General features: G+C 36.6%; 1 protein-coding gene and 1 pseudogene across 2 annotated transcripts in view; one reads left to right on the forward strand and one right to left on the reverse strand.

The window, feature by feature from the left end:
• Positions 1 to 4,238, forward strand: part of CISD1 (CDGSH iron sulfur domain 1) — a 33,020-nt gene extending 28,782 nt beyond the window's left edge. For both annotated transcript variants that reach the window (XM_037804054.1, XM_037804053.1), the window contains one exon: positions 732 to 4,238. In XM_037804054.1, the coding sequence (XP_037659982.1) occupies positions 732 to 821 (90 nt within the window). In that variant the 3' untranslated portion in view covers positions 822 to 4,238. The remainder of the gene's footprint in view (positions 1 to 731) is intronic.
• The window catches only part of LOC119509926, a 67,582-nt pseudogene continuing 54,110 nt past the window's right edge, over positions 1,048 to 14,519 (reverse strand).

Raw genomic sequence — 14,519 nt, forward strand, 5'->3', positions numbered from 1 at the left:
TCTCTTTAAAATAATAATGTATACTGTGAGTCAAGAGGACTATATGATAAAGTATGTATTTTTAAACTATGAATGAAACCAAAACAGAACATCTTTTAGTACCTGTCTGCTTTGGAACACACTGAGAAACAGCATGTTAAAAATTTAGTTAGTGCCTTTACCTCCCTCTGGACACCAAAATGTCAGTTACATCTAAAATAAATCAGAAAAGGAATGGGAATTTGTACTTACTATGTGCCTAGAAAAGAAGTCTCCGTAAGGGACATTTTAAAGGAATATATTGGCAAGTTCATATAAAAATGAAGAAATTAAGGATATGAAAAAATAAGCATAATGAAAAGATTTGGGGGGATATTTGTTGCAAATATCATCCATTAAGGGATAATTTACAAATTTATTTTAAAAGAATGAACTTAGACTTCTACAAATAAATAAGCAGAAGACTGGAAAGGATAAATAACTGGTATGTGAACAAAGAAAATGTTTTCAACCTCCATAATCAGATATCACAATGGAAATAGAATTTTTAATCTCTATATTAACCACAAATTGATATCTTCCTCCTACTTAATATATATACTCTACGTATGCACTTTATGAGAGCCTATAAGATGGCCAGAGAAATCTTTATACTGAGTTATCACATTATGTATTGAATTAAGCATTGCCCACACTGCAAAGCACAGCTGATGTTGCTATTAGATACTTCACATTCTTTCTCTCTTTTCTAGTTTCCACTCTGTGATGGGTCTCACACAAAACACAATGAGGAAACTGGAGACAACGTGGGACCTCTGATCATTAAGAAAAAAGAAACTTAAATGGACAATTTTGATGCTGCAAACTACATTGTCATAATGTTACCTGATTGTTTAATTAGAATGAATAGCACTTCTGTGTGATTCACATCCCCTAGATACTAGATGTGATATATTGCAAACTGCAGCTTTCATATTCATGGCATTTGCCTTACTTGTTGAAACATCGTGGTGCACATTTGTTTAAACAAAGAAAAAACAAAAAAAAAAAAAAAGGAAAAAGGAAAAACCAACCTCATGGCCTGTGGGTTATTTTGGTCTTGTAAGGAACCATTTCTTTAAATTTAAAATGATGACATTAGAATATAGTTGAATGTTGAAGTTAACATATGAAATTATTCTCAAAATCATGTATGTAGAGATTGTTTCAAAGAAAAAGTATCACCTCTTCATATTCTTCGTTAACCTGGAAAGTAAATTAGTAAATTAGTTGTGATTAAACTACACTAATTTCTTAATACAATCTAGGAAAAATCTTATGACCTTAATTTTCTTCTTGACAACGGTAACGTCACTGAGAAAATGTGGCTTCTGTTTTCACAGTTTTCAATCAAAACAAACTATGAATGTCATTCTGTTTAATTATGAGTGAGCCAGGTCAATAATGAAGAGGTGGTAACTTCTTTGTATTCATCTTCATGAATATTTAATTGATCCATTAAAGGAACAAATAGTGTAAATTTAGATCAAAGTGATATTAGATTTAAAGTCATTGTGAAGGCTCTCTTAATAATGTAGTGTTCTTCTGGAATTGTAGCCCAAGGAGCAGCAAGCACTTGAACTGGGGAAACTGAAGAAATTGGAGGACAAACTCTCAAGTCTCTTGAAAAGCCATACATCCATAACATAAATGGTAGTCACGAGTCTAGATCAGAGGTGTGCAGAGATTTTTCTCCTCATTTTGGCTAATCCAGCACATGGCTAATACTAGTGAAACTATTTTAAAGAGAAAATTAAGAATTACAACTCTTCTAAATTGTATGATCTTTTTCTTAAATGCAAGAATTTGAAGATAAGTGTTTGCGTAATATTCTTCAAAAAAACCTTGCATTCGTTGCTGGTTCAGAAAACACCAATGAAAACAATTTCAAATAATAAATGAATTAAGACAGGAGTTAAATATATTTCTAAAGAGAGATTGTTTTGGGTTTTATACATTTAGAAGAAAAAAATAACAATTCATCCATGATATATATTTAAGTAAAATAGATTATTTGAAGTTGGTAAAAGTACTCAAACAGGTAAATGTATACCCATTATTTCTTTTAAAATAATTGAGTTCTCAGTTGTAGTCAATGACAAGTTTCCTGTTACTAAAGTCCAATTACCTTGGAACTCAAAAATCCATGAAACTAGATATTAATGTTCCTGTGTTATATATAATCACTGATATTTTTAAAATGCATAGTTGTGTATTACAGTATTTGTGTAGATAAAATTGATAGCAAAATTGTGTGCACTGGTTTCAAGTAGCCTTTGTGACTTTTATTTGGACAGATTTTAAGGCACATCATCAGCTCCACATCTAAAGTTCTAAAAATCCTGATTCTTCCTATCATATTTTTAGGGTGAATTTTCTCCATGTCCCCCACCACCACCCCCCTTTTTTTAAAGTATGAATAGATCAACAAAAGAGGATCATGCTTTTAAGGATAGTTTTAAAAAGAAAACTTCCATAAACTGCTTTCCAAAGTTTCTGGAAAAGGAACATTCTTTAACTTGACAAACTAAACTATTCTTAATTCTGAATTTGAAATTATGTTGTTAGTTATGTATTTTTGTAGTTTCTCAAAGAAAAAACCAGTACCAATTCTCAAAACCATATTTTTCAAAGATAAAGTATTGTGTGTATATGTATGTGTATGGTGAAATTAAAAAAATGATCACCTTACTGTAAAATGCAGATCTACTTTAACATTTTTTATTAGAGAAGTTTTAGGTTTACAGAAAAATCATGTATAAAATAGAGTTTCCATATACCAATGTATTATTAACATCTTTCATTAGTGTGTAACATTTGTTATAATTCATGAAAGAACATTTTTATAATTGAACTATTAACTATAGTTCATCATTTATAATAGGGTTCTACTTTAGCATTTGATAGCCCCAAATAGTTAGGTATATGTATTTTCAGGGTCATGTTAAAACTCTATTATAGGCTTTTGATCTAGAATTCCTTCAGGATATTAAAACCTTTTCATGTTACCTAGTTAACCTAAAAAGTAAAGTGAATGTGATTAGGTTAATGTGAATTTTTCACGCAAAAATCATTGCGTCTGATTTCTGTTGTAATTACCCTAAAGGTTCTAATTGCTTTTATCATTTGAAGTATTGTTTGGGATATCGACAAGCTAGTTTGCCAAATCAGTTATTCTTATCAGGTAAGTGGGTCCCCTCACCTTGCCACTGCCCCCCATCACTGCCATCATCTTTTTTCTCTATCTCTGTGTCCCAGTGATTTCTTAAGATTTTGTGCTGGGTTGCAAAGTTATTAGTGTTGTGAAGAAACTTGTTTTGCATTGATTAAAGTGACATTCATTTGTTCACACAACAGACATTTATTAATCATCTTCTATGGGCCGTTGAGAATGAAACCTTTTGGAGAATTAGACACTCACAATTTAGATGATATAATGTATAGGTTATATAATTATAGTTAATTTATTATTTGGGGTTAATTTCCTTGACATATTGTAACAACTACAGTCATATATACCAAATATTTCTCTTACAGAGTAGGGGGGATTATTTGGTTTTATATAGGTTTTAGAGGTGTTTGTTTTAAGATAAAACATTGACTAAGATTCCTGATTAGCAATATGTTCAGTGCTTGGATGTCTCTAGGGGTGTATTCCTGTACTAGCCCATGCTTTCTTTCCCCAGTTCTAACACTAACTGACCTCAGGCAAAGCCATTCACCTCTCAGCCTTTTAAATTGAAGTGATTGTGCTAAATGGCATTTTGGGCAATTGTTCTAAAATTCTAGGCTCAGCCTAAATATCCAGCAGCCCACAAAGAAAAAGAAGGCTAATGAGTTATCAACTCTAATTTTTATTATAAGGGTATTCCAACTTTTGTGGTATTAAAGTATCCTTTCTTTTATTGTGAGCTGGTGATAGTAGATATTAGTTGCTTTAAATATTCTTACTTGCCAAAATAAAAGTTGCCAGCCCTATGCTGATCCCACTTTTTTTTTTTTTTCCCCACTGTTCCACTGGGAGCCCCTAAACCAAGGTCCTTTCTAAAGTTCTGGGACTTATTAATTATTTTATTAGGGTTTTAAAATACTGTTTTTGTTGATTTTTTAAATTTAATGTGTATATTTGAAATTATGTGATTAGTAGCTCAATGCTCAGTCTTCATGGAAAGTCACTACTGTTAAAAAAAAAAAAAAAAGTGGTTTGTACTTCCATTCAGTTTACCATCATGCGCCTAGACTAAGAATCCATTGTACTCCCTTATAACTTTAAATGATCAAATAAGAATACACAACCTAAGTGAACTACTTCATAAACGAAGGAATTCCTTATATTAACTGTTTGAAGTTGCCAGGAATCATGCCAAAAGGGAAAGACTGGGAATAAGCTTTTAATCAGTTTTTCAGTGAAGAGATGTAATTAAGATTATAAATTACTTGTAATTAAGATATCAATAAGGTGGTACCCCTTGGGTCTCTGAACAACAACAAAAAAGGCATTTTAACCTTAAACATGAAACAAAAGAATGTGAAGCTTAAAATGTTGCCAGGCCATGTGTAAAGTAGATGTTCTTTACTTTTAGTAATACCTACATCTGAGGATAGTCTATTTTTTGCCAATTCTTCCAGCCTGTCTCTTATTGATAACCTGAAGTTAGTTTCTGTCAAGCTCTCATTCTTCAAGTGCTGCTTCAAAAGTTGTTTTCCTTGTAAGCATACAGAGTTCTATAGATTCCCAGGTTTATTATATGTTTAAAATAATTTTGAGCTTTACCTACCTGCCCACAAGCTAATTACTGAGGGATAAATTATTTTTCTGCTGGTAATACAGACTAACAACATTTTGGCTCGTCTAACTCCATATGCAAGATAAAGAAGAGATGATGTCTCTTATGGCTCAATCATCAGTTAACTAAATCTGTTCAATTTATTTCACATCTCCAAAATATGAAGGGTAGAGTTCCATTTATGTGCTCCCTCCTCTGTGCAGTAATCTTTTTTCTTTGTCCTAACACAGGCTCCCTCTTCTCATCTTCCAAACTTGCAATTTGTCCTGTAGTTTTCACGAGTTCATTTTCTGTATCTCTTCTTCTCCTCATCCCTTCTAACAAAGATCATTTTGATCATCACTTAAAGCAACCTCTTTCTCTCTTTGCTATTTCTCTTCTGATCCACAGGGAAGGTACTACTAGCTAAAAATAGTGACTTTGCATTACTGGTTACTGCTTTTATCCTAACCCTGGATGCCACCTAGTGTAGAGTCTCTGATGAGGAAATAAATGATTAAACCATAAATATGCATTTCTCAATTTAACAGTGCCATCAAGTGTGTGCCCTTGAGTTAAGTCCCTGAGCCTGCAGTACCTTTGTGCCCTCAGAAGTCTGATCACTTGCAACAGAGTTCTGTGACTTAGAGTCTTCTGGTGTCTGGTTGGCAAGTTGTAATGTTCTACAACTCACTTTTTTTTTCCCTGCAATTTTATTGAGATATAGTCGCATACCATACAGTCATCCAAAGTGTACAGTAAATTGTTCATAGTATCATCATGTGGTTATGCATTCATCACTGCCATTTTTGAACATTTTCATTCCTCCAAAAAAAGTAATAATAAGAATAAAAATGAAAGTAAAAAAGAACACCCAAAACATTCCATCCACCCTGTGATGGTTAGGTTCATGTGTCAACTTGGCCAGGTGATGGTGTCCAGGTGTCTGGCCAAGCAAGCACTGTCCTGTTACTGCAAGGACATTTGTGGCTGGTTAATAAACCAGAGGCTCCTTTATTAAATCATCAGTCAATTGGCTGCAGCTGTGATTACATCAATGGAAGGGCGTGTCTTCCACAATGAGAGAATGCAATCAGCTGGATTTAATCCAATCAGTTGAAGACTTTTAAGCAAGACAGATAGAGGACCTTTACTACTTCTTTGGCTAGCCAACAAAGTGTTGCCTGAGGAGTTCATTGAACACCTGTATTGGAGTTGCCAGTTTGCTGCCTGCCCTATGAAATTTGGACTCGTGCATCCCCACAGTTGCATGAGACACTTTTATATGTCTAAATCTTATTTTTATATATCTCTTGTTGATTCTGTTTCCCTAGAGAACCCTAACTAATACACCCCCTATTATTTATGTACTTTTTTAATCTCCATTTTTCTACTTACCTGTCCATACAGATAAAGGGAGTATGAGCTACAAGGTTTTCACAATCACACAGTTACACCATATAAGCTGTATAGTTATACAATCATCTTCAAGAACCAAGGCTATTGGGTTGTAGTTCAACAGTTTCAGGTATTCCCTTCTAGCTATTGCAATACACTTAAACCTAAAAAGGGATCTCTATATAGTGCATAAGAATGACCTCTCCAATGAAATCTTCACTGCAACTTTAATACTTTGTTTCATTTCTCTTCCCCCTTTTGGTCAAGAAGGCTTTCTCAGTCCCATGAGGCCAGGTCCAGGCTCATCCCTGGGAGTCATGTCCCATGTTGCCAGGGAGATTTACACCCCCTGGGTGTCAGGACTCATTTTTAATTCCTGAGAAAGGAAATGATACTTCAAATTTTGATCATAACAATATCCCCAGTGCCCAGATCAGTTATAGGTACCTAGCAAGTCCTTAATATTTTTAAATTAATGTAATATTTGAATAATTTTAAAAGGACAAAAAAGGTAATTTCCCTTAAGTCAATATTTTTGCCTTGTTCAGTCCCCAAAACCTGATATATTTTTTTCAAATCTCTTCCTCCACTGTATCCCACGTTCCAGACTTCGGAAAATACCTCTTAGGATAATTTGCTGAATAGCTATCTTATCCTGACTATATTAGCTGTAATTTAGTCTACATAATCAATTTTTATTGAACTAACTTGTTAAAAAAAAAAAATTCTATCCAGATCAGCTGGTTTTAAGGAAGTATGTAGCTGGTGCATCATAATTGGGGAAAAGTGTGGTGGTATAGATTTTTCAATTCTGTGGACACTACTTTGGGAAAGAGGAAGAACTGTCATTAAAAAAAAAAAAGTTTTATGGTGTTTATCAACCAGAAAGGCCTATAAATTGCATTTATTACCTCCTTGAGAGCAGTGTGGACAGAACAATGATGGACTTCCAACTCGGACATAAATTCAAATCCCTGCTCTGCCACTAATTAGTTGAGACCTTGAAGAAATTATTCTCTCTGGGACTTTTCACACATGTAAAATGGGGAAGGACTATACCTATACTGTGAGGGTTAAAGATGATGACCATGAATTTAAGCGTCTATTATAGTATCTGGCAAATAACAGGGATTAACATGACTTCCTTACCCTAAAACCATGTCCTCTGACAAAAAGGGGTAGCGAAATAGATTCTGAGTTTTCTACATAAATAATACAGTGAAAGGATTATTTTAACATTTATTTTAACATTCCCAAGGCAATTTTCTAAACGTTCTCCTATGTTTCTGCCTAAGAGGAAAAGTTCGCTATTTGAAATTAGAGGGTCTTTCTACAGTTTCTACAAATAATCACTACTGTTTGCCAGGATCCAAGTAACAAGACTGAAACAATCCCTGCCCTTGCAGAGTTTATCAATTCCCCCTCCCACCCCCAGTAGGAGAGGAAGATTAGTGTTACAGACAAGTAATCAGGCCATTGCTAAATAATGTGTATAGAGGTATGAGGTGGGGGAGGTAAGTCAAGGGGCACAACCCCAGTACAGAGGTCTGGGCAATAAGAAATTAAGACTAAGAGTCTTTGAAGGCGTAGAGGGGGAGGCAAGTTTCAAGACTGATAGACTTGGCCCTTATTGTTTCACCACTTTTTATTTCTGCAGTGCACCTTCCTGTGGAATGATATCATTAAAAGTATTTTTTTCCTGGCTTTTAACATGCAGGATGAAATCCAGTTGTCATTCCAGACTCGTCAGAAGAATGCAGGGCAAAGCTGTAATTAAACCCAAGTAGAAAAGGCAGGCTTTTATTGTCTTAACCAAAATTTTAAAGGTCTTTTATTCAACCATTCAACCATGATCCCTTCACCAGAGAGGCCTGAAGTTAAGTCAATATTGGCTAGGTATTGTCATCATTACTTAAGGAAGAGATTCCTAATCTAGATGGGAATGTTTCATGATCGCAGTACAAATAGTGATGTTTTAAATTATGCTGTACCGTAGCACACTTATGAAGAGGAGGGCTAAATGAATATTTATACCAAAACTATTCTCAATATTTACTGCCTATTAATGAGCACGCTGAAGAGTCCCTAGCAAATCAAAAAAGCTAAGGACTACCTCTTCTGCTTAATAACCATGTAACCTTGGGCAGGTTACTTAACCTCTCTGAGCCCCGATATATAAAACAGTGTCTAACTCTGTAGCAGTACTCATAGGCCTATCATGAAAATTAGAAACATGAAGCACTGTACCCCACCCAACACCTAAGTGTGCTCAGTTATTCATTATTGTCCATTATTCAGCTGTTTAACTGCATGTCAGATTGCTACAGGAATCATTGCTAGTGCATGGTCATGGCCATTTCAATTCAAAGCCATTTTCTTTGTCAGAAACTATAGTTTGGTCAGAACTGTAGTCAATTAGCTATAGTTGGTTTGGAGCATAAGATCACTTTGGTTATTAAAACCCTTGCTTGAGCAATACTGTCTAAAGACCCAGGAAAAACTGGAGACGTATAGAAGCAACACAAAGTTGAAGGGTTTGCAAAATTGAACTGAGAGAAGTAACCCAAGCCCTCCTACAGTTTTTCTTTCCTCTCTTTACCTTTGTTCTCTATAGCTGCTCCTTAGAATGAAAGCCTACCGCAACATGCAAAGTTCTAGTACCGCCAGGGGGCGTCCTGGCCACACCTTTCCATTTCAAGGTAATAGTTACAGTGGGTCAAAGTCTCTATTTGTAAAAGTTTCTCATTAACATCTAATCAAGGTTAGAAAAACTGCAGTCCTGTTGATTAATGGGAGTGTACCACTTGATTTCAAAGAAGCACTTTCAACTAACTTAGTTTTCATTAGTGTCTTAAGAGGGAGAATGTAGATCCTAAGGACAGTAGACCAATCAAAGCAAGCAGATCTGACTTTTTATCAGTAGGTGCAAAAAAATGCACACTTGCAGGATAAGAGCTCTAAGAAACTGCTCATGCAGTATCAAATAAGATTTCTAATCTCACGTTGCCTTTAAATACATCTTAAACTAGACAATGTTTAACACAGTTTCGAGTGAAGCACATTTCTCTAGCCTTAATATTCTGATTTTTCTAAGAGTAATGATCCTTTTTGCTGCTTGGTAAGAAGGATTCCATATATTCATAATTCTTTCATAGGGTAAAACTAAGAGCCAACTATATATCTCTATGTCAATTTAATGGTATTTATATATGTGGTAAATATTTGTGATGTCTTGTAAGTATCAACTGCAAACTAAAAAGTCACTTTACACATACAAATTTATAAGTATGAAGTATGCAATTAGAAAAGAAGTAAAAACATGCCTTTGGGGATTCTAATTTGTATTGGAAGGCAAATTGTACAAGCAGGAATTAAAAGGAAAGGGAGAGGAGGCGGGGCAAGATGGCGGACTGGTGAGCTGTATGTTTTAGTTACTCCTCCAGGAAAGTAGGTAAAAAGCCAGGAACTGCGTGGACTGGACACCACAGAGCAATCTGTCTTTGGGCATACTTCATACAACACTCATGAAAACGTGGAACTGCTGAGATCAGCGAAATCTGTAAGTTTTTGCGGCCAGGGGACCCGCGCCCCTCCCTGCCAGGCTCAGTCCCGGGGGAGGAGGGGCTGTCAGCTCCGGGAAGGAGAAGGGAGAATTGCAGTGGCTGCTCTCATCGGAAACTCATTCTACTGATTCAAACTCCAACCATAGACAGACTGAGGCCAGACACCAGAGACTCTGAGAGCAGCCAACCCAGCAGAGAGGAGACAGGCATAGAAAAAAAACAACACGAAAAACTCCAAAATAAAAGCAGAGGATTTTTGGAGTTCTGGTGAACACAGAAAGGGGAAGGGCGGAGATCAGGCCTTGAGGCGCATATGCAAATCCCGAAGCAAGGCTGATCTCTCTGCCCTGGGCACTTTTCCTTAATGGCCCTGGTTGCTTTGTCTATTAGCATTTCAATAACCCATTAGATCTCTGAGGAGGGCCGTTTTTTTTTTTTTTTTTTTAAATCCTTTTTGCTTTTTCTAAAACAATTACTCTAAGAAGCTCAATACAGAAAGCTTCAAAGAATTGAAATTTGGGCACTTCAAGTCAAGAGCAGAACTAAGAGAGCTCTGAGACAAAAGGCAATAATCCAGTGGCTGAGAAAATTCACTAAACAACACAACTTCCCAAGAAAAGGGGGGTGTCCGCTCACAGCCACCATCCTGGTGGACAGGAAACACTCCTGCCCATCGCCAGCCCCATAGCCCAGAGCTGCCCCAGACAACCCAGTGTGACGGAAGTGCTTCAAATAACAGGCACACACCACAAAACTGGGCGTGGACATTAGCCTTCCCTGCAACCTCAGCTGAATGTCCCAGAGCTGGGAAGGGGGAGCAGTGTGAATTAACAGAGCCCCATTCAGCCATCATTTGAGCAGACTGGGAGCCTCCCAACACAGCCCAGCAGCCCAGAACTGCCCTGTGGGGACGGCACTCACCTGTGACATAGCACAGTCATCCCTCAACAGAGGACCTGGGGTGCACAGCCTGGAAGAGGGGCCCACTTGCAAGTCTCAGGAGCCATACGCCAATACCAAAGACTTGTGGGTCAGTGGCAGAGACAAACTGTGGCAGGACTGAACTGAAGGATTAGACTATTGCAGTAGCTTTAAAACTCTAGGATCATCAGGGAGATTTGATTGTTAGGGCCACCCCCCTCCCCGACTGCCCAGAAACACGCCCCACATACAGGGCAGGCAACACCAACTACACACGCAAGCTTGGGACACCAATTGGGCCCCACAAGACTCACTCCCCCACTCACCAAAAAGGCTAAGCAGGGGAGATCTGGCTTGTGGAGAACAGGTGGCTCGTGGACGCCACCTGCTGGTTAGTTAGAGAAAGTGTACTCCACGAAGCTGTAGCTCTGATAAATTAGAGATAAGGACTTCAACTGGTCTACAAACCCTAAAAGAACCCTATCAAGGTCAGCAAATGCCACGAGGCCAAAAACAACAGAAAATTATAAAGCATATGAAAAAACCAGACGATATGGATAACCCAAGCCCAAGCACCCAAATCAAAAGACCAGAAGAGACACACCTAGAGCAGCTACTCAAAGAACTAAAGATGAACAATGAGACCCTAGTACGGGATATGAAGGAAATCAAGAAGACCCTAGAAGAGCATAAAGAAGACATTGCAAGACTAAATAAAAAATGGATGATCTTATGGAAATTAAAGAAACTGTTGACCAAATTAAAAAGATTCTGGACACTCATAGTACAAGACTAGAGGAAGTTGAACAACGAATCAGTGACCTGGAAGATGACAGAATGGAAAATGAAAGCATAAAAGAAAGAATGGGGAAAAAAATTGAAAAACTCGAAATGGACCTCAGGGATATGATAGATAATATGAAACGTCCGAATATAAGACTCATTGGTGTCCCAGAAGGGGAAGAAAAGGGTAAAGGTCTAGGAAGAGTATTCAAAGAAATTGTTGGGGAAAACTTCCCAAATCTTCTAAACAACATAAATACACAAATCATAAATGCTCAGCGAACTCCAAATAGAATAAATCCAAATAAACCCACTCTGAGACATATACTGATCACACTGGCAAACATAGAAGAGAAGGAGCAAGTTCTGAAAGCAGCAAGAGAAAAGCAATTCACCACATACAAAGGAAACAGCATAAGACTAAGTAGTGACTACTCAGCAGCCACCATGGAGGCGAGAAGGCAGTGGCACTATATATTTAAAATTCTGAGTGAGAGGAATTTCCAGCCAAGAATACTTTATCCAGCAAAGCTCTCCTTCAAATTTGAGGGAGAGCTTAAATTTTTCACAGACAAAGAAATGCTGAGAGAATTTGCTAACAAGAGACCTGCCCTACTGGAGATACTAAAGGGAGCCCTACAGACAGAGAAACAAAGACAGGACAGAGAGACTTGGAGAAAGGTTCAGTACTAAAGAGATTCGGTATGGGTACAATAAAGGATATTAATAGAGAGAGGGAAAAATATGGCAAACATAATCCAAAGGATAAGATGGCCGATTCAAGAAATGCCTTCACGGTTTTAACGTTGAATGTAAATGGATTAAACTCCCCAATTAAAAGATATAGATTCGCAGAATGGATCAAAAAAAATGAACCATCAATATGTTGCATACAAGAGACTCATCTTAGACACAGGGACACAAAGAAACTGAAAGTGAAAGGATGGAAAAAAATATTTCATGCAAGCTACAGCCAAAAGAAAGCAGGTGTAGCAATATTAATCTCAGATAAAATAGACTTCAAATGCAGGGATGTTTTGAGAGACAAAGAAGGCCACTACATACTAATAAAAGGGGCAATACAGCAAGAAGAAATAACAATCGTAAATGTCTATGCACCCAATCAAGGTGCCACAAAATACATGAGAGAAACATTGGCAAAACTAAAGGAAGCAATTGATGTTTCCACAATAATTGTGGGAGACTTCAACACATCACTCTCTCCTATAGATAGATCAACCAGACAGAAGACCAATAAGGAAATTGAAAACCTAAACAATCTGATAAATGAATTAGATTTAACAGACATCTACAGGACATTACATCCCAAATCAACAGGATACACATACTTTTCTAGTGCTCACGGAACTTTCTCCAGAATAGATCATATGCTGGGACATAAAACAAGCCTCAATAAATTTAAAAAGATTGAAATTATTCAAAGCACATTCTCTGACCACAATGGAATACAATTAGAAGTCAATAACCATCAGAGACTTAGAAAATTCACAAATACCTGGAGGTTAAACAACACACTCCTAAACAATCAGTGGGTTAAAGAAGAAATAGCAAGAGAAATTGCTAAATATATAGAGACGAATGAAAATGAGAACACAACATACCAAAACCTATGGGATGCAGCAAAAGCAGTGCTAAGGGGGAAATTTATAGCACTAAACGCATATATTAAAAAGGAAGAAAGAGCCAAAATCAAAGAACTAATGGATCAACTGAAGAAGCTAGAAAATGAACAGCAAACCAATCCTAAACCAAGTACAAGAAAAGAAATAACAAGGATTAAAGCAGAAATAAATGACATAGAGAACAAAAAAAACAATAGAAAGGATAAATATCACCAAAAGTTGGTTCTTTGAGAAGATCAACAAGATTGACAAGCCCCTAGCTAGACTGACAAAATCAAAAAGAGAGAAGACCCATATAAACAAAATAATGAATGAAAAAGGTGACATAACTGCAGATCCTGAAGAAATTAAAAAAATTATAAGAGGATATTATGAACAACTGTATGGCAACAAACTGGATAATGTAGAAGAAATGGACAATTTCCTGGAAACATATGAACAACCTAGACTGACCAGAGAAGAAATAGAAGACCTCAACCAACCCATCACAAGCAAAGAGATCCAATCAGTCATCAAAAATCTTCCCACAAATAAATGCCCAGGGCCAGATGGCTTCACAGGGGAATTCTACCAAACTTTCCAGAAAGAACTGACACCAATCTTACTCAAACTCTTTCAAAACATTGAAAAAAATGGAACACTACCTAACTCATTTTATGAAGCTAACATCAATCTAATACCAAAACCAGGCAAAGATGCTACAAAAAAGGAAAACTACCGGCCAATCTCCCTAATGAATATAGATGCAAAAATCCTCAACAAAATACTTGCAAATCGAATCCAAAGGCACATTAAAAAAATCATACACCATGACCAAGTGGGGTTCATTCCAGGCATGCAAGGATGGTTCAACATAAGAAAAACAATCAATGTATTACAACACATTAAAAACTCGAAAGGGAAAAATCAATTGATCATCTCAATAGATGCTGAAAAAGCATTTGACAAAATCCAACATCCGTTTTTGATAAAAACACTTCAAAAGGTAGGAATTGAAGGAAACTTCCTCAACATGATAAAGAGCATATATGAAAAACCCACAGCCAGCATAGTACTCAATGGTGAGAGACTGAAAGCCTTCCCTCTAAGATCAGGAACAAGACAAGGATGCCCGCTGTCACCACTGTTATTCAACATTGTGCTGGAAGTGCTAGCCAGGGCAATCCGGCAAGACAAAGAAATAAAAGGCATCCAAATTGGAAAAGAAGAAGTAAAACTGTCATTGTTTGCAGATGATATGATCTTATATCTAGAAAACCCTGAGAAATCGACGATACACCTACTAGAGCTAATAAACAAATTTAGCAAAGTAGCGGGATACAAGATTAATGCACATAAGTCAGTAATGTTTCTATATGCTAGAAATGAACAAACTGAAGAGACACTCAAGAAAAAGATACCATTTTCAATAGCAACTAAAAAAATCA

This window comes from Choloepus didactylus, chromosome 15, assembly GCF_015220235.1.
Source record: "Choloepus didactylus isolate mChoDid1 chromosome 15, mChoDid1.pri, whole genome shotgun sequence".
Lineage (NCBI taxonomy): Eukaryota > Metazoa > Chordata > Mammalia > Pilosa > Megalonychidae > Choloepus > Choloepus didactylus.